Source organism: Pseudopipra pipra, chromosome 6 (genome assembly GCF_036250125.1).
Source record: "Pseudopipra pipra isolate bDixPip1 chromosome 6, bDixPip1.hap1, whole genome shotgun sequence".
Classification (NCBI taxonomy): domain Eukaryota; kingdom Metazoa; phylum Chordata; class Aves; order Passeriformes; family Pipridae; genus Pseudopipra; species Pseudopipra pipra.
The window spans coordinates 13,953,554-13,975,840 of record NC_087554.1 but is presented as its reverse complement, the minus strand read 5'-3'; the positions used below and the strand labels follow the sequence as shown (position 1 = coordinate 13,975,840).

Genomic DNA, 22,287 nt, shown 5'->3' with positions numbered 1-22,287 from the left:
GGTTAAAAATATATGTTCCTTTTTTATTTTATTATCCAGTTTGTATTTTTGAACTGACTTTGCATCCCCAGCCTCTTTCTGAACTTGTACTTACTGTGTTGTTCATCCTGGTGTGGGAGCTTTCAGTTTCATATCACTTTGATCACCACTTGCCAGTGCAGGAGTGCAGTCAGGTTTTGTAGGAATTCACTACTCAGTGTCAACAAACATTTCTCCCAGCATTTACTGGCTGATTTAAGTAAACTGTAACTTGCGACATGGTATAGTAAATTGATAATGACAAAGCCATAGAAATAAATGCAACTCTACACGTCTGTTCACTGAAATAAATAATTGTAAGGAAAGGTTTCTTTGTCTGCTAGTGAGAAGAGACTTGTTCAGTTGTGAACGTATTATGAACCTGATTTGAGATTCATCTCTTGCTGCAAGTTACGTCTTTCACAGGGAGCTGGGAAGGGCTGGTAATCCAGTTCTATGTACTTTTGGTTTGCTTTGTTTCCTTGGGTTAATTCATTAAACTGTGTCTCAGTTTCTTCTTTTGTAAAGTGAGAGTGCTGAGAGAGTTGCTTAGTAAAGGTGAAGATATTTTGAGATTTCTGGAACACGAGAAGTGGTGCTGATTGCCAAATATTAGACTGCTTCATCACCTTCTATGAAAAAAACAACCAGGGCACAGTCTCAAAGTAAGAGAACCTCTTTGTGGAGGTGCCTTCTCTTGGAGACTGACCCCTCTGCTGAAAAGATGAGAGGGCTCACCCCAAACCTGCTTCCTTCTAGGGTGACCCTGTGCCTCCCTGCTAGCTCCAGTTTCTGCCCTGATAGGGCTTTTCCCTGCCTGAATCAGCTTCTAACACCTCAATGACCAAAAATGATTCAGCAGAAAAAAACTGAAAGTCTTTGCTTTCACCCTTTTCACGCTTTATTTTTGTCTGCTCAAATATGGGCACCTCCTGATGGGCACTCGCCCTGGTCCTGTCACCTCAGCACTGTTCTGGGTAGTGCTAATGCCAGGGGGAGGCTGCCAGAGTGGTTGTGTGCTGGGGACGAAGCAACCTCATATAATTAGTGCAGAGTTTGCGCCTGCTGGGCTGGGGGTCTTACATATTTGGATGACCCCTGCCTCTTTCATGACCTTGCTCCAAAGGAGCTGCTGGACTGCAGTGCTTTGCCAAGTAGCAGCATAAGAATTCATGTTCAAATTAAAACTTAAAATTGTTTTTGGTTTAGTAGTCTGTGTTTGATTCTTCCCCAAATTATACTCTGCTATTAGCATTTATGCCAGTCGGAGATGTAATTTTTGTGGGTTTTTTTTGAAAGTGCTTCTCTGTGTAAGTGAAGAGATCTTGTTATTTTGAACCACTTCAAGAGGAATACACTTAAAAATACAGAGAGCAGTGGATACAGTTTGCTACGATTCCTGATCTACCTTACTAGTTTTTGCATTTCTCTGCAATGAGTGTTTGAAGGAGTATTATAATGTCATACGGTTCCTGCTAATATTGTAATGGTAGTCAATTTTTCACAGAAAACACAGAAATTTCATACTGCAAAAGGACCCAATGTAAAATTTCAATGCCAAGAAAAGTTGCTAAGGATATGTATCTTTAGATGACTAAATAATTTTCAGTTAACCTCAGTACAGCTGCTCTGATTTGCAGTGTCTGAGGATCCGACCCATTCTCAAAAGTCTGTAATGATTCTATGTCTATGTCATAATTCCTAGATTAAAAGATACATTTCTTTCCAATTCTACTCATATTTGGTTTAGAACCACAGACAAAGCACTGTCTCGTTTATGGTTCATGGTAATGATGATATCTGTACCAGCTAAACGTGCCTGTAAAGCAGTATGCATGTAGGTATGTATGTATTCTGTTCTGTATGGCAACGCTTTTGAAATCATTAACAGAGCTCTCAACAAATATCAATGAGAAAACAAAACTCTCCAAATCTGGTTTTAGAAGTAATTGGCTGCACATATGTACTGTTTACTTGTCTATTATAAATTATTACCAATAAATGTAAGTGAGAAACTGTTACAAAATATAGCCCTGAGCAAGAATTGACACTGTTTGAGAAGACAAGACTGCTTTACAAATGCAGATCATATGTTTTGTCCTTAATATATAGGAAAAAATAGGTCAGAGATGAAAACTGCAATAAGACAATGATAACCATACTGCATCCCAACTTAAAAAGAATATCTCAGTATTTTAGCAAAATCATTTGTAAGGGATCCTATTGAATTTATTTAAAATCACTGGCAATATTTTAAGTTTGTATTTTAGACATTTGGCTTTTTAACTTTCTAATTATTTGGAAACAACTTCATTCGGGCCTTTGGTTCGTGTGCTGGTTTATCTGTTGTTTTGTACTCTGATAGTTGTTCTTCATTATGTTCTATTACACATTTAAAAACACTAACACTGAACTTTGAGCACTCAGAAATACAGAGCAATTCAGAGCCTGGGCACTCTTCACCTTTACCCTTGTGATTGATTTTGTTATGCACGTTTCCTCCTCCTTGTTAGAGGGCAGATGCTCTATGCTATAACCTTCCATGAAAACAGGATGGTCGAGTGTCCTCAGTTATCGCAAATTATTTCTTCTAGCAATTTTATGGTACTTTGCAGAACAGAAACCAAAAGACAGGGAGAGTTTGTAGTTTCCTTTGCAGCTGATGCACTTTCAGAGTGCTGTATGCAGGGACTGCTGCTGCTTGATCTCTCCAAGCTGAATGATGAAGTGGTGTAACTTTTACCTGTGGCGGTTACTTTTTAATGTTCTCCGATTCTTTTTAGTGCCTAGTCTGGATACCTTAGTGAATTTCTTAAAAAATACAAAACTTGCTTTGGGAAACTGGTTAATATTAAACATTTTTTTTTTTTTAAGCTAAATAACAGTTTAAATACTTGATGTTGTTAAGTATGTAATACAAAAACTTTGAATAACAACGACTTAGTTATTTCAGGTTTTTTTAAAGGCAGTTAAAATTGGTAGATATTTCATCTGTGCAGCTTGTGAAAGGATAGGAGGTTCAAAGTCTCGATAAATTGAACTTTAAATTGTTTGCACTTCTTAATGGCAACTGATTACCTTAATTAATAGAGGACATAACGTTTTGTTATAACTTGAGTTCTTAGACTGTTGCAATTATTTATCTTTTGTCTTCATATTTTCATATTGAAGGGAGTAAACACAAAAAGAAAAGGGTCCAATCCTGTTGCATAGCCAAAGAGGTGGAGGGTTTGCGGGGAGAAAGAGATACGTTATCCCACTGTTGTACTTGGCCACATTGCCAGTCAAATAAGGGTATTTCTCAAATATTTTCTGGGTAGTTTTAGCTAGGCATGTAATCTTTTTCTGAACAGTACCCTGCTTCAGACTACCCTCTCCTTTCTCCCAGTAGTAGGCGCAGCCTACTGTGAATGAGGTGGTTCCTCAGGGACCTGTAAACACATTTTAGGGTTCCTGCTGTACACGTACGTAATGATCACATTGTGTAAACCGTAGTTCAAAACAAAGAAATATTGTGCACAATGCTGCCTTCTAAAAGCCTTAACAAAAGTCACAACTTCCCAAAGCTGCAGAAAAATGGGCATTGTGTCTAGTTTTGTTTTATCTGACCAAAATGCGTCTGACATTAAAGTTGTTTTGGGGTTTTGCTACCTTCCTGTCTTCCTGTGTTCATTATTCTGTACCAGTGTGCTGTGTTTTAGGATACAGTGTAGTGTACAAGAGCAAACATCAGTGGCCAAAAGCTGCGAGCAGGTTGCAGCTGGAAAGCCCAGCCTTTCCATGTTTGCACCTGAGCTCTTGGGGATGCGACACTTGAGACAAGGTGCAGTTATGTGGAGCTGCATCTTTTCCTTAACCTCTTCTGCAAGGCTAACAACATGTTTTAGTCCTTGTGCCTATTTTATCCACAAGGGTTAGAATTACATCTGGCTCTGGTGCAATTGCTCAGGGTAGAAAAAACCTCCTTGTCCATTACTGCCGTTCTTGAATATTCCTTCAGAGAAAAGCTGATGTCAAAGATGGATTCTTGCCTTTGCATATTTTGCTCATCTCTCTTCTTTTCAACTCATCCATCACTGGTGAAACTTTAAAGAGTACGTGAAGGTGCATTTACATCAATACATGTATAAGAACTTTGTGTATGTGTTAGTAGTGAATGGAATATCGATACAGAAAAGGTAATCCATAATATCACTCATCAATGCAAGTTTCTCAAGAAGGATTTAAGTTTAGCTTCATCTCTGTGAACCAGATGAAAATATTTTTCCATGTATATATCCTACCTAGGACACTCTTCTGTAGTTTATAGGGTGCTCAGAGCTACTGTAGATATAAAACACAATTTCTGGCTATTAGATCTCTGCATCACCAAAATGCAAATTTCAGTCCTGAATATGTAGGCCACTTGCTGAATAACCTCAAGAAATATATGGTGAAAATGTTATTTCTCATGTATTCAGATTACTCCCTTCAAAGGTTTTCGTCAGGTTTTTAATATCCTGAAGGTCCCAGTTCTGAGGCAGACTGCAGTTCAAACTTCATTTTCAGTTCTTAGAATGAAGTCATTTAAATAAACAAATAAAAGTGGCACGTCATGTGTAGCTTGTGCCAAAGTACGCCGTGTGCCAGTTAGAATTAATTTTTATGAATCCTTACATATATGAGTTTATAATAACAACAATACAGATACATATGCTTGTCCCTAGCAACTCTGATGACCCTTGTAGTACTTTATATGTGCAGAAGTAAAATCCCAGCACAGTTCTGACCTGTGTTTATTTTTAGTATTTCATGAATCACCTCCTTTAGCTGTTTTTCTTTTCTACCTAATGAAAGGCAAATAAATCTTATTGCTAAATAGCACTAGGATATTTGATAGTAAGAATAAAATCCCTCATCCTGTTTTTTGTTATTTGTGTGAATAGCCAGATGGAAATGTTTACCCTTTAGAGAAATTTAGATCTGATATTTTTGTTATGTTTTGTTGCCAGTTTGCTGATCCCAAGTTATGTGTTATTACAATGGAAGGTGACAATTTGATTGTCTTCAGTTGGAGAAACAAGCAATTGTATATTCACTGAGCTGTCAGGTAACAGTACCTTACAATACTAAGAGCTCCTGGCAATGTGGTTTGGCACCTACGTTTAAGTGCTTTGATGATTGCCTAACCTCTACTGAATCAGAAATATTTTGCCTGATAGAAATGTTTTTAGGCTTGTAGTGTAAGGTTTTTATTAAGAGGACAATCTGTAACTGAGTGTGGAGCCATTGTTTTATCTGATTTTACGTGGAGGGTACTAATTAGGTGGTGAATGGCTTCAGGTGAGCCTGAAACTGATACTTCATTTCACTATCTTGGTTTGACTTAGAAATGGAACCAAAAACATGGAAAGGCGGCAGGAGAAAGGGGAAGGAGGGGAGAGAAATCTGACAATATTAATATTTCTGTTGTGAATTAGGTAGTGCAGAGAAATGGCATGTGACCTTCCACACCTGTAGAATTAAAAAATAACTGTTTGATTCATTACCTGGAATCTTAAGCAACTCCTGAAAATTACCTGTAGGTGCGAAAAAATGTAAGAATACTATCTCTTACTGTTGAAGCACATTTCTCATAGAGTATTGAAAGGATTTAATGAACATTTCAGGAACTTATTCCCATCAGATTCAAGTGTTGTCAGGAAGATTTTTAGTTATTAGAACAACTTCTTAACTAGCTTTGTAAGGGGAAAAATAAATGTATTCTTGAATTCTGTGTAAAGTCTCAAAGTCTAAACATGCTAAAATAAATTCTTAGTATTTTTAGACACCCTTTATCAAAACCATTTATATAACCATCCAGATAAACAAGTCATTCAAATACATTAAAAATATGTGGATTAATGCTTATTTATAGCAACCATTGTTTTTAAATTTTATTGTTAATGATAGCTTTTATTTATATTGTATATTCTCTTAACTTTCTGCCTGAAAAAACAAATCCTAATAAGTTGCTGATGGATAAATTCCTGGCACGCTTGCTCTTGTTCCCATAACTATTGGTAAAGATAGCTGGAAGTCAGTACTGCCTTTTTTCTTTTTCTTTTTCCAACAGTAAGAAATTGGATATCCAGAGACACATGGCCTAGTCATAGGACTTTAAAGGCAGCCATCACTGAGAAGCTAATACCAACCAATTAAACAGAGGTGGTTACGTGATGTAACATTATCAGGAGAAACAATTCATGAGTCAAAGCATTCCAGGGCATATGAGCTCCAGTCCAAAGAACAGTCTCAAGCTGTTTAAATAAAGTGACAGCAATATTGTCAGCTAAATATAAACTATAGAAAATATTAACTACAGTGACTGAAGATGAGCACATCCCAGGTGCTAAGTGACTATTCTTTCAGTGCCCTTTTACTGCATTTGAAGTGAGTTCACCTTAGGCATTTTCAGTGAAAGCTTCTGCTAGTGAATAAAGAGAATGGAATGCTTAACCCGCTAGAAAGATAGGTTGTATTTTTGGCATTTTATGAATCCAAACAAATACTTTGGATTTTCAATGAAAAGTCATGGAGGGGGGGCTGTGAGGATGTTTTGCTGCATCTATTTTGATATTTTCAACAACTAGATGAATAGACAAGAACTTGTTCCCTAACCCTAATATTTCACTGTGGCTGCATGGCTGAGGAGGTCACTCTAACGGCAGAACATAAGAAAAATAGTTTCCAAGAAGATTGAATGAGCTATTTAGCTCTCACATTGTTTATTACAAATCAGAAGAGATACCATAAAAGTTGTTCCAAAGCTCAGGGTGAGCTTTGAGGGAGTCTGAATCTGAAGTCAGACTTTGTGATTTGGATTCATATCTATTAGCAGAAGTGTAATTTGCCTGGATTGGAAAAACAAATGCAAGAATAGCTGAGTGTGTATCTTGGAAGCCGTGGGTGTATTGCTTAGCTTGATGCTTATTTCAGCTAGAGATTTGGGTGCTCAGTTAACGTTAGAGCTGTCATTTCTTGAATCACAGTTGCTTCCACTCCCCCTCCCGCCCTTTCATTTCCAAGGTGGTTCCTGTGATTACCATAAGCTCTCTAATCTTGCAATGCTGTTTATGATCTATATGTAACTAATTCTTACAGAATTCCTGCAAAATGAAGCCAAGGAAGAGCTTGAGGGAGTTAAGCTGGTTGGCCTGAGGCCTTGCAGTGACTCAGAGCCAGGAGCAGAAACTGGGAGATCCTCTCCCATTGCTGCCTTCTCAAGTTATTCAGGATTTGTGCACAGGGATTTATATTGGGGTGTGAGGCCCCAGGAGAATGAAATTTTTTTACTAACTGTTCATTTGTGTTACTCATTCTCCTTGAAAATAGATGTGAGATTTCATAATTTTAGGAAATAGCTGTTTATTCTAAAATGGCAGACAGATTACAGTGTTAGCTTTACAATGAGTTACGTTACTGAGTTCTGCCTGCAGAACATTGTTTTACAGGGCCAGAGCTGCAAAATTTTTAGGCTACTGCCAAAGCATGTTCATTTTTCTTGAAGTCTATCTGAACACTGCTGTAACCGGTATATTTATGCAGCAAAAAAATAAAGATCAGTTTTCCTGAATGTTTAATCTAAGCTAAACTGGTTTGCAGCTAGAAATAAGTAAATTATTCTAGTAGCTTCTGTGCAACTATGTCAGTGTACCCCATTCTACGTCAGGCCTGTGCTTGTATAGGTGAACTTGCACTGCAAAATAGATTGCATAAAGGACGATTTTGAGTTTCAGAAGGGGTTTGAGGATCCATGAAAGACATGGCTGTGCCATAGATATGAAAGAGGAGGGTACTGTGGGCAGTGCAGGTGAAGAAAAGTATATGATGCATCTAATGTATCCCAAAGCTGAGTGCTGATTAGTGAAGGAGGGTCCTGTAACCATGCTTAATATTATGAGAGGAATATGCACCTTTGTTGCTCTTTTAAAAGGTGGGGAGGGATAAGGTGCTGTGGCTGAGTTTTACTTACGAACATCAGATTAACACAGAAGTTTAGAAGGAAATACTTAAAAGGTTATGAGTACCTCTAAAAATGGTTTCTCTTAATTTATTTAGTTCTGGAGTCACCAAAGCACTTAGACATGTGCTTAACTTTTTGAAACTGAGTAGTCCAATTTGAAATTAGCGGACTGCTTGCATATTTACAGTTAATCAGGCACTTAAGTACTTTAATCTGGCACTTTGGGGAAAAGGAATGGAGACTGTTCATAAAAGCTCTGTAAGTGAATATATTTCTAATCTAATCTGATTCCAATCTACTGTTGGAGCTGTAGACCTGAGTTATGTCTCTACTGCAGTCACTAAAGCAGGATCAATTAGTCCATCTGAGCACCACACTACTGTAGTTGGAGAGCTATCAGAAGCAAGCTTGTTTAAAATTAGTTTGGATATCTGAGCATTACAAAGCAGTCATTTATGTAGCTGCAGTGTAGACATGCCTTTGGGTTTATGAATGCTTTGTGAGGGTGGAGCAGAGCAGAAGCTAGAGTCTCTGGCCAACTACGAGCCTGCTTTGTCATATATCTCGTTGTTATTGCTTAGTTTATATGTTTTTGAAACAGGGTCTGGGCTTTGTTCTTGTCTGTCGTTACACTTCGTGGCTTGATTCTGAAATGTCCAGCAGCTAAAATTCCAGGTCTAGCCTTAATTTCCACTGTAACATTTAATCATTTGAGCAGACAGCAGGGATGGGAGATTTTTCTCAGGATTTGGAATCCTTTCATGTCAGGACTATCACCTAATTGATATGAGAGAGGATATGAATTTTTTTTAAGAATGTGAGACCAAAGAAAAACCTTAAACAAAATAAAAAGGTATTATTATTTGTATTTAGAAAGGTGTAGTACACAGTAGCTGTAGGGAAAAGGAAAACCAATGTTTTGTGAATCTGACTGACAGCCTTCACTAGAGCACAGAGAATGTCTTCTCTGGTTTAAAATAAAAAATCGTGTCATATCTATAGAGAATGGAGCTGCTTGGGTCAGTGTTTAGCTACTTGCAGGTAAAAGACCCTTAGCAGTTCAACTGTAGCATTACTACCTCAGTACTGAGGCCAACTGGAATTGGGGTCCAATCCCTCAGCTTTGCAGACATTTTGATAAATGATCCCATTCTTTTTCTGTCTTGAGTTCAAAATGAGATAGAATTTATTTTAGTTTTGGAAAATACGAATCAAGATTTGTTAAATTCTCAAACTTGAGTAGGTGGTAGGACTTCAGATAATTAGGGCCTTTTTCAACTGTTTCTCATACCCATTAGGTATTTTTTCCACCTTTAGGTATTGCTGTGTTCAGATAATCTGTCAATTTAACCAAAGCAACAATTTCACAATGTAGTTTTCTTTCTGATTGTGTGCTGTGTAATCAATATACTGATATAATGTGAGTGTAATTTCCTCTCTTATTTTATCTCCACTGCACAGTATTATAAATAAACAGCTAAAAAAGAAAAAAGAAAGAAAAGCACCAAACAAATCTGTTGCATCTTCTTTTAAGATTGTACCACTGTAGACACTTGTTCTAGTAAAGTAGAATTGGACCCACTTGATTGCATTTAAATTTTTCATGCTTCAGCAGTTTGTCTGGGAGCACAGTAAAGAAAACCCCCCGAGCGAGGATAGTTTAGAATAATAGAACTTGATTTTGTGTATTATAGCGGCACCATTTGCGCTGCTGTAGTTAGGGTTGTGTCAGCACTTCCATTATAAACCCCTGTTTGCAGGGGTTATAACTAGGGAGATATTTTTTATCAGAAACTTTTTTTTTTAAATCATGCAAGTGAGTTTAATTGATAATAGGAGAAATAAAATAAAATAAATTATAATGGAAATTAGTAAGTTTCTGATACCTTTTACAAACCTTATTTATTATGAATATTGATTTTTTTTTTTTCCCTCTCAGCAGGGATTTTTAACAAATGCGTTTTGAATGTTTTAAACATAAAATTGGGAAGTTGTTATGGCTTAAAATTTGACTGCTATTCATGCTCATATTTTAACATTAAAATATTTTAACACAACACGCTGTTCTATGGTTTAATTTTATCATAAACATAAACTACGCAAATGAGCCAGATTCTTCTCCCTTTGAATCGGATGAGACCTTGGAGTTATTGTCTAGACTCTGCCTTTTGACCTGATGGAATTATGTGTACAGAATTCTCCCATCTATGTAAAAATACACAGGGAACGAGTAAAACCTACATGAAGGAGTTGACTGGATAACATCCAGCTGCAAGAGTTTAAATTTACTCTGCTTTACTGATTGCTAACCTAGGCATAATCAATGTTTGGTGCATAACCAGGCACCCTCAGAAGGCATGTAAGAATGAGGTATATTCATTCAGTTAATGATTGTGCTGGGAAGGAAAGTGGAGGGCTTAATCTAGCAGGGCCCTACACCTCTGTCCCTTTTAACCCAATGTTTTAAATTTAGCAACCAAAAAACTGAAACCATTAAACCTAGTTGTTTTAACAAAGCTCTAGGAGAAAATAGGAGGGAAACACACCCCTAAAAATTATGTCATGAGGAGAGTGAGTGCCTAGGAGGCCTGCCTGAGCCTGTCTTCCTTTTCAGGCTCCAGCACTATAGGTAACTGAGTGAAGTACAGCATGAAACGTGTCTGACCATAATGCAGCAGTGGGGAGAAAGTGTAGGTGGAGCTAGGAAGCATTTGAACCCCACCCTTGGTCTGTTTTACTCTAGTACAGAAAAATATTGCTGGGCATGGCTTGAGATTATTAGTGAATGGGAGTTTGTTGATATAATTTTATTTTTAACATTAACAAAGTCCCTTTTCTGTATGTAATCAGAACTTGAATAGAGATTTTTATTGAATTGTGTTTAAGACATCTTAGATAAAAGCAAAGTATATTAGTGTACATTGCAAAGAAAAAATGCTTCCCCTACAGTGCATTACCAGTAGATAGCTTTACTGAATGGTCACTTGAGGAAACACCAAAAGCCTGTTTATGAAATAGAGGTGAAGCCTTTCTAGACTAATTATATTCAGCATGTAATTTCTAAACTTCAGTCTGAATTTTGATTTTCAATTAACATTCCCAATTTGAAGATAATTTTCTATTTAATGTAATTGCAGGAAATAATTTATTGGCTGATTAAGACTGAGGGCCCAGCCTTCCTTAAGAAAACAGTCCCTAACAAACCAGCCTTTAAAGCCAACTCGTAGCTTTGGACAGATTCAGCCTATTTTTGCAGCTGCAGAGTTGTGTTTAATTAGGATTGTGCACTATTATTCATTGGTGCAGTTTGTAGTTGAAATTATTCTTAAGAGACATTTTCATTTCTAGTTTTCTGTCATGATTAATTTATGGCGAAGAAACAGCCATAGCTATTGCTTTATACAGAAGCTTGTTCAGTATGAAACAGGAATAAGATCTGTTGAGAAGGTGAAAGAAAGGAAAATCCTTTATTGTGACTTTCAGTTTTCATGTCGGGTTTTCAGATTACATAAAGCATGACGTATATTTTCATGTGAGTGATTACATTAACATGACTATTTTAATGAAAAAAGGGAAAGCAAACCTTTTATTTTATCTTAGATCATAGCAATTATGAAGCAGAACCTTTTGAAGTACGTACAGTAATGCTGGTTGCTGAACTCTTGGCGTGTTCTCTGTAGCATCAACACAAATTCTTTAGCGTAGTAAGAATGTAATACGCGGTTTGAATTCCTCAGTTCTGCTTATTGGCAACATTAATATTAGACTCCCACTTACACTTAGGCTTCCCTACAGAAAACACAAACCTTTTTTTCCCCACCAGTGTCGAGTTTAAGAGGCAGGATTATCTCTATTTGTGGAATAGCTATTCTAAATAGGTATCAGTGTTTTAATATGTTTCAAAGCACTTCAAAGCTTGTAATACTTTCATATTGAACTGTACATAATTAGATTAGTTGATCTTATATTAATTTTTTTTTTCACTGTAGGATACTAAATCTGAACTCCCTCATTAATTGTGAGAAATTTAGCATTAGCTGTTAAATCCTATGTGAAACACAGGCTGCTACATAAAAACTACTGTTTAAATTGGAATTAACTTAATTATTTTTCTTTGCACTTGATATTTCCTTCACTGTAATATTCATGAAAGCATGTGACAGATTTGTAAATTTAACTGTTAGTCTCAGATTTCCAGACCCTTTAATCAGTATTTATTTGTCTGTAGAAACAGTACTAGCAAGTTAATGATTTGCTAATTTGAAAAATGCTCATGTGGTTTCCTATGTTAACTGATTTGTGCATTTTTAAAGAAATGGTATGAAATCAATTATTGTTAAAAAGCAATTAAGATGAAGATCTTATTCCTCAGTTTCTCAGCAATTTCAGTGTCAAGGATATTCTAAAGTTACTAAACCCTGGGAAAATAGCTAATATATTTTGGCTCTCTTCTTTCAGGTTTATTAATGATTGTTTTAACAGTTGCAGTTGATCGTACCAGAAATTTTGAATACAGTGTTTTCAGATTTTGAGTTGAAGTCAGTAATATTTTCATCTAAGTGGAGAAACTGTGGCAAAAGCTGTGCTTGCATGTGAGATGGTAGTAAGAGGCCATTATGTGGAAAAGACATTTAACATAAATCTATGCATTTATTCATTACACTTTTAAGTAATTTGAAGTATTTTGTTGAGCTGTATCCTGTACTCAGTGCCTAATATGAAGCGAAACATAATTATTTTAGATTTTTAGTCTGAATTGTAAAAGATTATTCAGATATTATCCATCCATTCATCCAACAAAGTTTAGAACACTTTTTACATGAGTTCCTGAAAACATTTTCTGAAACGTAAAATCAGGTAAAATTGAAACAGTTTAAAAGCAGTACAGCTTTAAACAAAGAGCAAAAGGACTTATTTAGCAGAATTTGAAATGGATTTAAAAATTCTTATCTGTGTAGAAAACATCTTCTTGCAAGGAATGAGATTGGGTAAGCGTGATGGGCTCTCTCTTTTAAACATTTGCTTATAACCTTCAGATTGCTCATGGGACTAAGAGTTTAAATAATTGAACTCTTATGCAAAATCAACATGAAAATAGCAATAAAATCACTATTTTCTTATGGCTGGAGAAAATGATATTGTTTGACAAGCCTAAATGAATAGAATGATGTCATACAACTTAACCCTGAACTTGTCTTGCCATCAATGAATACTTTTTCTCAGTGTTTTGGATCCAGGTCCCCCAAACCTGTACTTTTTAGAGTATTTCTGTTACCTGCATGTGACTAATTTTTGACTTTTGTAGGCAGATGTGATGTGCTTAGAGGACTGTTTTGAGCTGGATTTTTTTCACTTAGCACCAATTTTTTTGTTTTTGTCTGCTTTTCTTGTCTCGTAGAAGAATGTCTTCCAAGCAGGCCACCTCTCCATTTGCATGTGCAGCTGATGGAGAGGAAACAATGACCCAGGATTTAGCATCACGAGACAAGGAAGAGGGCAACAGTGATCAGCATGCGGCCTCTCATCTGCCTCTACACAATGTAATGCACAACAAACCTCACTCTGAGGAGCTACCAACTCTGGTCACGACCATCCAACAAGATCCTGAGTGGGATGGAGTAATCTCAGCCCAACACAGAATGGTGAGTTTCACACTTCTCGCCGTGGCTCTCCAAATTAGTATCATAAAAGACTGTTCGCTCTCCTTTTAAAAGACATGTTCACGGGTAAAGCTTTTAAAATGTTATAGTGTCAGTGTCAGTTGTAGATCATCATCATATGGTGTAATTGTAAATTACAATTGTATAATCTACTTAAGTATACACGTCTTTATGAATGAGGTCATTTGATGAGTTCACCTTCTGAAAGGAAATGCATCTATTTATCATGTTTTCATTCATACCTTGATTTATGTCATAACCTTTCTAGCTCATATATTCAAGCATTAATTTCTGACAGCAGGACGTAGCTCACAACTGTTTGTCATCTGCAAAGTGTTGTGCTGAAGGAAGAAACTTTAATGTATTTTTTACTTGTCTCTCAGAAATAGAACCCACAAAATCTAGAATATTCTAGCTTTACACCACAACAAAGCATGGCATTTTAGATGACAGAAACGTCTTGCTGTATTTATAGGAAATTGCAACTTTTCGTGGAGGGGAAAGGTGTTTATGAGCAATTCTGTCATGCTCTTCTGCTCTAGATCACCGGTTTGCATACAGGTGACATTAGGAATGATCAGAATTGTTATCTGTATTCTCTTCAGTAGCCTAGACAAAATTGTTTTTTTGTTGTAACTTGTCTCTGCATCCCCAAAACTCTGCAATAAATGGGCAGGCTGAATGAAGGCTGAAAGGGCATAGCATCTCAGCCAATTTATTTTCCTTGCATGTGTTCCTCAGAAACAGAATTAAGGTACGTGGAGCAGCCAGGTGTTCTGTAAATTTAGGACATCATAATTCCAGACTCTCCCTAAAGTGACTTTCACAGACTTTAAATTCAAATAGTTAGCTTAAAAAAATAATCTGCCTTTTCATAAAATTTCTTCTGTATTTTTGTAAAATATCTATGAGTAGATTCTATTCAGCAAACATTTTTTTCCCTTTTTTTTTTTTTAGTACAAATCAGCATCTTTCAATAAGGTTAAACATAATTGTAGATTTTTTTTTTAACAGCATTAACAATAATCAACTTATTTCAAATTTGACTAGATTTAATAATTCTAATGCATTAATCAGTATAGATACCATAGATCTTTGTGCATATTATGATGCCTGGAGTTAGTTAAATAATAACACTGGAATAAGATCTATTTTGCTAATAGAGTGTTGAATTTTTTTTTCCTAAAATTGGATTGATTCAAAAGATCAAACCAAAGCAGAAAATTGCTACCTAATCCATACTATACAATTTAATGCAGTGCAGAATTTTCTGTCAGGCCTAAAATATTCCTGAGTATTTGGATGATTGTCACAAAGAAGGCAAAATTTCAACTGCAGAAATAGCTTTAGAGAAAAATTATGATAGGTTAGTAATTTGGCAAGGTAGGTTGTAAGTTGTATATATGTCTTCTATTCAGAATTCTGAGATTTAACCTCATTTTGGACAGAGTCACTCTTTTTCCCAAGTTATGCAATAAGCATATTAGAATAATTTTAACATTTGTGTTATCAGGAGAGCAAACTGGATGCAGAAAGGATGGGTCCAGTTTGTTTATAGAAAAAGTAAATCTGTGAATTCATCAGCTACTTCTCTATTCATTCAGAGAGGCAGGTGCACTCTTAGAATTTTAGTATTAGGACACCAACAGCATTGACAAAATTACTCTGTGTCCTAGAGACAGAAACTCCTGGCCTCCAGGAGACACTCAATGCATTTTTTTTTTTTTTTGTTCAGTCTGCTCCTTGGACCCGGAGTAAGCCAAAATGGTAGACTCTTTTGTAGAATGATCAGTTGTACTTGTGTGTATTGCTCTGAAGGGGGTTTGCACTCACAGTGACAGAGTGCAGTCTCTGTTTTCTTTCCTAATGCTGAACTATCATGTCAACACTCGCTGTTCCTCTGGCCAGGCACGAATCAGTACTCAGCTTATCGTGTTTCAGAACAGGTGCATAAACTTTGCTTGAGGGACTTAGCACTCTGGTTTTCCTTTCTCCTTTTTCCAGTAAATATTCCATCATATATGTAGATGAATGTCCTGAAAATCGTTAGGAGTTTCCAGAAGTCCCTTGGCTTAAATCTGGTGGTGGTGGATATATGTCAACCTTATTTAGGTAACTTTCAGCTAAACCAAATAGATCCTTTCTTTTGCCCAGCTCAAAGCTGGATATAATTTGCAAGGCTTGGCTACCAGTGCAGACTGAAGTTCTAGGGCATGTTGTTTCGTTGCACTTAAAAGAGATCTAAAATGTACAGAGCAAGGCCCCAGTGTATTTACAGCTGGGTGAGTTAGGTGACTACTTAGATCACCACAGTGAAGTGGTGAAAAAGTGTTTTTGTCCTTAAGGTACTATCATTTAGGGTACCTTGTTTGATATTTTTTTTTTGGGGGGTGAATGATTTTTTTTTCTCCCTTAAATATATCCTTCATGAGCAAACCTTTAAGCCTCAATCAATTGCAAAAAGCTCTTCTGAAGTATGTCAGTCTCCAAGCAGGCATGATATTGCTAAGAAAGAATTCAGAGGTGCCTGCAATTATCCTGATGAAAAAATTTTTATACTCCTTAAAGGGAGGAAAGAAGTTTCTTTCCAGAAAGACAAATTCCAGAAGGTGGATTGGGCAATTCCGAGATTAGGGGCCGTGGTAGTGACATCTTTTCTACTTAATAAAACGAAATTCCCAGAAGGTAAGCACTTTCTGACTCTTTCCCAGACGGATCCTTTAAAAGCAGGTTTGAAGAAGCACCTGTTAGTACCATTTACACTGAAAGTAAAGACAGTAGTGCTTTCATTAAAATGCATCAATAATGTGTGTTGTCTGGTTAAAAGATAGTAAATTCAAAGAATGCTGTGTTGACATATGGGGAGGAAAAAATTTCTCTTTTATCTGGTATCTAATTAAGGGCAAAATCCTGCGTTGTTGTGCCCCTAAAGCTACTAAGGAGTTCAGTGGAATTTGAGAGAGCACACAGTATGCATCATAACTTGTTATGAGGGCCATACAGATCTTAAGTTTAAAAAAGATACAGTAGAAGGGCAATTTGACTGGAAAAAAATTACAATTTTGCCCAACATTTATGGCATGCAACACTTCAAGTAATGTAAGATACCTTTAAACTACATCGTGCATTATCATAAAAAAACCACACTGGCTAGAAATGTTTTCAAACTTTCACTCCCTTTTGATAGCAGGCATTGCTTTCCACTGAGTCCTTTGTGTATTCTGAATGTCTGGAAGCCAAAATATTTTGTTTTAACTCCCACTCTATAGTATTTCCCAGCTGTGTACTTATATGGTGTAATAAAAGGATTTAACAAATGGGAAATAGCAGCTGCATTTGGAAATTCCCTTTGTGCTCCCTCTTCATTTGACAGATTCAGCAATGTGTAACAACTGTAACGTCAGACCTGTAATGACTTATACTGCAAGTATCATATCACCAGCCAATTTGATGTTCCAGTGGGGAGAAGATAAAACAACCCAAAGATTTCTGTAAATTCATATTGCTGAGCTGAAAAGATTATACGTGTTTCTGACTGTAACTTAATATAAAAATATCTGGATGTATGGGGTATTTTTGCTGATTGTAGCCCTACTAGAAGATAAAATCTCTTTTAGGCTAAAACCATATCTATTTGCTGCAGTAAACTGTAAGGAAGAGGTCAAAGTTGTACTAAGATAACAGTGAAAGTGTCATGCTTTCACCCATGGATAGTGAGTATCAGGCAAGAGATAGAGTCAAATTTTTAGATTGCATCCAAAACTTGTCTCTCTTAGGGCAAAAGACTGAGAGAGAATGAGTGGGGAACCCCAAAAATACTTAATTTTGCTAGATTTAATAGTAACTGAATTGTTGTATCCCAATAATATGTTAGTTAGACAGTGTGTACATACACTGAATGAGGGCACCCACATCTTTTTGCTCTACCGTTATTTAGAAGTGAGAGACTGTTACAGGGAACAACTGCAGCAATTCAAGTCTAAAGGATGGGTGTTATTTCCCTGTGACTGATGGAAACCTGGCACATATACATACACAAATACAATTAACTACCTTCAAACCTGTGCTATGTTTCCCTATATGTTTTGTAACATCATTCAGAGACCCCTTGGATTTAGAAATTAATTGTATCTCATTGGATTTTATCTCAAATGGCAGCATCAAAATATATTTCATAATTATGTCAAGTCTCTGTCTTATGTTGACTTTTTGCCAAAAGAGCAAAAGACTTGCCACCTTTCCACTGTGGCTGCATGTACGTCTCACCAGTACTGTGAGCAGACTTATAGATGCAGCAGAAAAATTGAAGATCTCTTAATACCACATGTATTTGTTCCTTTCAAAATTTAAATAATTTTAAATCACCAAGTATCAAATTTAACTTCATATAGCTTTAGCAAAGTTCCTGGCATCAGAAACACAGAAATAGGTGGTATCCTGAAGGTCTTAATGTTTCAGTGCTTGCTGTCTCTAAAGCAGGCACAATCCTGTTGCTCCCCCCTGCCCCTTGTTATTAACTTCTCATGTTGAAGATTCTTCCCTTTAAGGAAAATAAACTCAGGTGTTTAGGGAAGATCATTGGAAAATGTTTACACATGCTAAACACTGTGAATTTGTTGTTATATAAATTCATGGCTTCAAATTCTCAAAAGTTATAGATACAATTACATGTTTTGAAATTTTATTTTTACTTCCTTTACGGACTGAATATGAACATATAAAATGCATCAAATATAAATGCCCTAAACTCTGGCAATTTTGTATCTGCTAAATTGCTCATGCAGCTGTTATTTACATGTACAAATCTGAGTTTTGTGATCATCGAAAGCAATTCTACTGTGCTTGTGATATTATTTCTGCATGCCAGGTAGTGCATCAGAATTTTTTATCTAACTAAAGAGATAAATACCTTCATATATAATTGCATAGATATAAAGTTTTGACTGAAATTAAAGAGTGTGAAAAAGCAGATGGTATGATATTTTTCCATAAAATAAACTTTAGTGAGAAATATATTGCAGAAAAGATAGAATTTTTTTTTTTTGAGCATGTTGTTTCAATTCAGAAAGCATTCAGGTATGTGCTTAACTTGACTTTATTAGGACTACTGGCAACTTTAATGTTAACCGCATGTCTAAAGGTTTGAAATATCAAGGACTTAGTTTTACTAGCTTTAGCATAAAAAGATGTTTACATTTCACATTAAAAATAATAAAACAAGTCCCTAAAATTGTGCAGAATAATGTGCTTAATGGAAGTGGTGAAATACAAAATTGAATTTATTTGAGGAAGAATCAAATAATTGTTCCTGTTGGCATACTTCTTATATTTGTTTCATTTTCATTTTGACATTGTATAATATTTTTTTTCCAAATGCACAGTCTATTTTAAACCTTTCCCTACATTCTAGGGTGAACTGTGTTTTAAATAGAAGTAATCATCACCTGAGTTCTTCACAAAAGATTTTCTGTTTTTGTCCATCTAAACTTTTAGTCATTTCTCCTCTTTTAACATTTCCTATTTTTTATGAAGCAATTTCTGAAAACTTTTTAATTCACTTCTGTATATTGACATGAATTTTTTCAAAAGTATAAGCATTAACACATTCTAAATTGTTAATTTTTTTTTTTCCTTGGGCAAGAAGGAATCAGGTATGCATGCTGATTAACACACTCCAGTCATTAACATGTGATTATGTGGGCTGCATATTGAGCACCTGCCAAAAGATAAAATCCAGCACTTTACTACATCTGTGCAAGGACTTTTTGCATTTCTTTTGTACTTTGACAGCTCAAGAAAAAACAGACTTTGATATCTTTGTTCAGCATAATAAAACTGTGTACATAAAATATCTTCATGGAGGAAGGAAAGATACTACATATATTTATTTTAGTCTTTGAGGCCATGAAAAATCCAGGGACTGAGACTTACACAGCACCAAGTGTAATATGAATCTTCTAATGCACTGTATCACTGACATTCATACACAGTTTACAACATTCCTGCATGTTTATAAGGATTATCTGTTCTGGGATGCAGCCAATGTTATTGTAATTCACAGCAATTTTATGTGATACCTTTATGTCCCATAAATGTCTTGTTTTTATTTCAATCTTCCAAATGTTTCATCAGTGTTTACCTTAAAGAAATACAAGTACTCTATGCAGCAGGCTGGTTTCCTGCATGCATTCCTCTGCAAATGCTAAAAGGGAAACATAAAGCATGTAATATACACCATGTAACTATATACAGAGAAGGATTTTCATGCGCATTCAATATTGCTAAAATATAAAGACAAATTTCATTTCTATATTTACAATAGATCTAGTTATAAGCTGGACAATTAAGATGACCTAATAGAGGGAAGTTGGATATATACAAAGTGGTCTGGAATATCCAAGCCACACAATCCTTGTTTTATTTGGCAGCTTCCGACAAGCATGCATCACAAAATATGTGTCTTTATTTACCCAAAAGGTAAACAGTGCTAATCAGCTGAGACTGATCACAATGCTTCTTCAGTTTCAGTTTAGATGAAAATGTAAGTCTAAATACTCATTTTGTAAATGGCTGTCCATTACTTTTTCCTTAATAAGAGCATTTAACCAAAGTGCAGGGCATAAAGTCTCAATATTGTGATTTATTACCAAACTTAAACACTGGGAGTTAGGACATATGGTATTTGGATAATTAAGGAAATCCTTAGCATCTAACTCTTACAAAAACACACATGAATTTATGCATATCATTTGTGGGTGAGTTGATTGCCATATAGAAATGATTTGTCATTGTATTTAAGAATTTGGAGGTGATTTTTCTATTGTGGAACGGAGCTAAATGCCTGTCAAAGCTTTCCAAAGTGTCGCTTATTTGTAAAGTAGGGTTTAAATCACGTAGCTGAAAAATTGTAACCTTCTGAAATCTCTGTACCCAATGCTGGTTTACCTGGATTGATCTGGTTTGCTCCAACAACTGAATATGAAGGGATTGTTGCAATTAAGTGGTCATACTTTACATGAAGCAAAAAGTCCTGCCCTTTTCCTTCCAAACAGATATTTAGTTTTGCAGTGACCTATTCATAAGACCATACTTGTATCACATATGCCTGATTATTATGACATCTTATTTTTAAACCTTTCATCTAAACTAATTTTTTTTAATTTTTTTTTTTTAATTCTCAATTTATTATATTAGTTCTTGGCTTAGAGCTAGTGCTCACTGTTGTATTGTTTCTTGAGGTTTTTTTGGTGTATCTAAAAGATGAAATACAAGCCTTTTAAAGATTGTATTCAGCCTGTACTTTGGCAGTGAAATCAGTATAAGTTTTATCAGAGTAAATGCTGAGTAAAGACTTGAGGCTTTATTCCATTACTTGCCATTTGCCCTCCCACTAGCATAATTTGCTGAGACTTAGCAAATGATATTCTCTCAATAGCTCATAGCAGTCATTCTCAAGCCTTGGATTTAAATAAATCTTTCTTAATAAAACTTTTGTGTTTTTTTCTTAATCGGATGAGAATTGGAAATCATCACTTAGATTTGTAATTTCTTTTAATTCTGTTTAATTAAATTCCTCAAAATGGGAAACCATATTTAATGTAGTGATTGGAAATGATTTTGTAAACATTTGCTTTCATTATATGTTAACTCCAGACTAGTTCCAAGTGCCAGCATGCCTCTAGTACTTGGAATCAAAACCACTCTGGATATCCAACTTTCCTGGGGTGTTTACATGTGTCCCATTCAATGCAGAGACAGATAAATATCCCTTTATAACAGAAAAGCCTCATCCACATGGAAATAAACAATTCAGCTAACACATTTTATGTTAGTAATATTTGCTTTCTACTTCTTGGCCATTCATCCTGTGATTTCACTTGAACTCCTACAGAAACAGTTTTCTCTCTGGCTATTAAGTGGGATTGCAGTCATCAACTTTCAATCAAAGTTGATCACAGTTATTCTTAAATTGCTAACTAACACTGTGACCCTGATTTTGTACAGCCCGCAGTTTCATTTTCTGAGGTTTCCTCTTTTTCTCACCTTCAGAGAGCTTCTCTCTTTGAAACAGGATCTCTCCTCCCTACATGAAACATAAATGCTGCCATTTAAATCTGCAGCCTTGTGCACTCCCCCCGTTTAAGACTCCTGACCAGAGAATCCAGCTCACCAGAATGTTGGTCTGTCCTTAACCCTTATGAGGATGCCAAAGAGAGATTTGTCCCACACCAGATCTCCATGCATGGTTCTGGTGTCCCCAAACTGAGATGCTGCTTCGCAGCCTCCAAATGCAGACCCCCGTATTTTGTACTTGGGCCGTGTGGAGGAAGGAGCAAGAATATCAAATCTTGCTTTTAACCTGCAATCTTTTGCCAACAGAACTGTAATTTTGTGCCTGCTCACTCTATTTTGGAAGTGAAAAGACTTCATAAAAGGTGACACAAGTTGGCTCGTGATTCAGCTTGGAGGTATTGCTATAAATAGTAGCTTCCCAATATGAAAAATACTGGGTAAACTATCAGTACCTTTATTTACATCCAGTACTACTCCCTCATTTATTCTGTTAAAACCAAGAGAATCAGTGATGGGAAATGCATTGCTTAAACTTAGAATCTAAATATGTAA

At 35.9% G+C, this 22,287-nt stretch overlaps 1 protein-coding gene across 18 annotated transcripts in view; it reads left to right on the top strand.

Annotated features, from left to right (window-relative positions):
• SOX6 (SRY-box transcription factor 6) overlaps positions 1 to 22,287 on the top strand; it is a 375,371-nt gene that overhangs the window by 130,110 nt on the left and 222,974 nt on the right. For 15 of the 18 annotated variants that reach the window (XM_064657436.1, XM_064657427.1, XM_064657435.1 and 12 more), the window contains one exon: positions 13,401 to 13,644. In XM_064657436.1, coding sequence (XP_064513506.1) covers positions 13,405 to 13,644 — 240 coding nt within the window. In that variant the 5' untranslated portion in view covers positions 13,401 to 13,404. The remainder of the gene's footprint in view (positions 1 to 13,400; positions 13,645 to 22,287) is intronic. The other 3 variants (XM_064657438.1, XM_064657437.1, XM_064657439.1) reach the window with 1 other exon arrangement.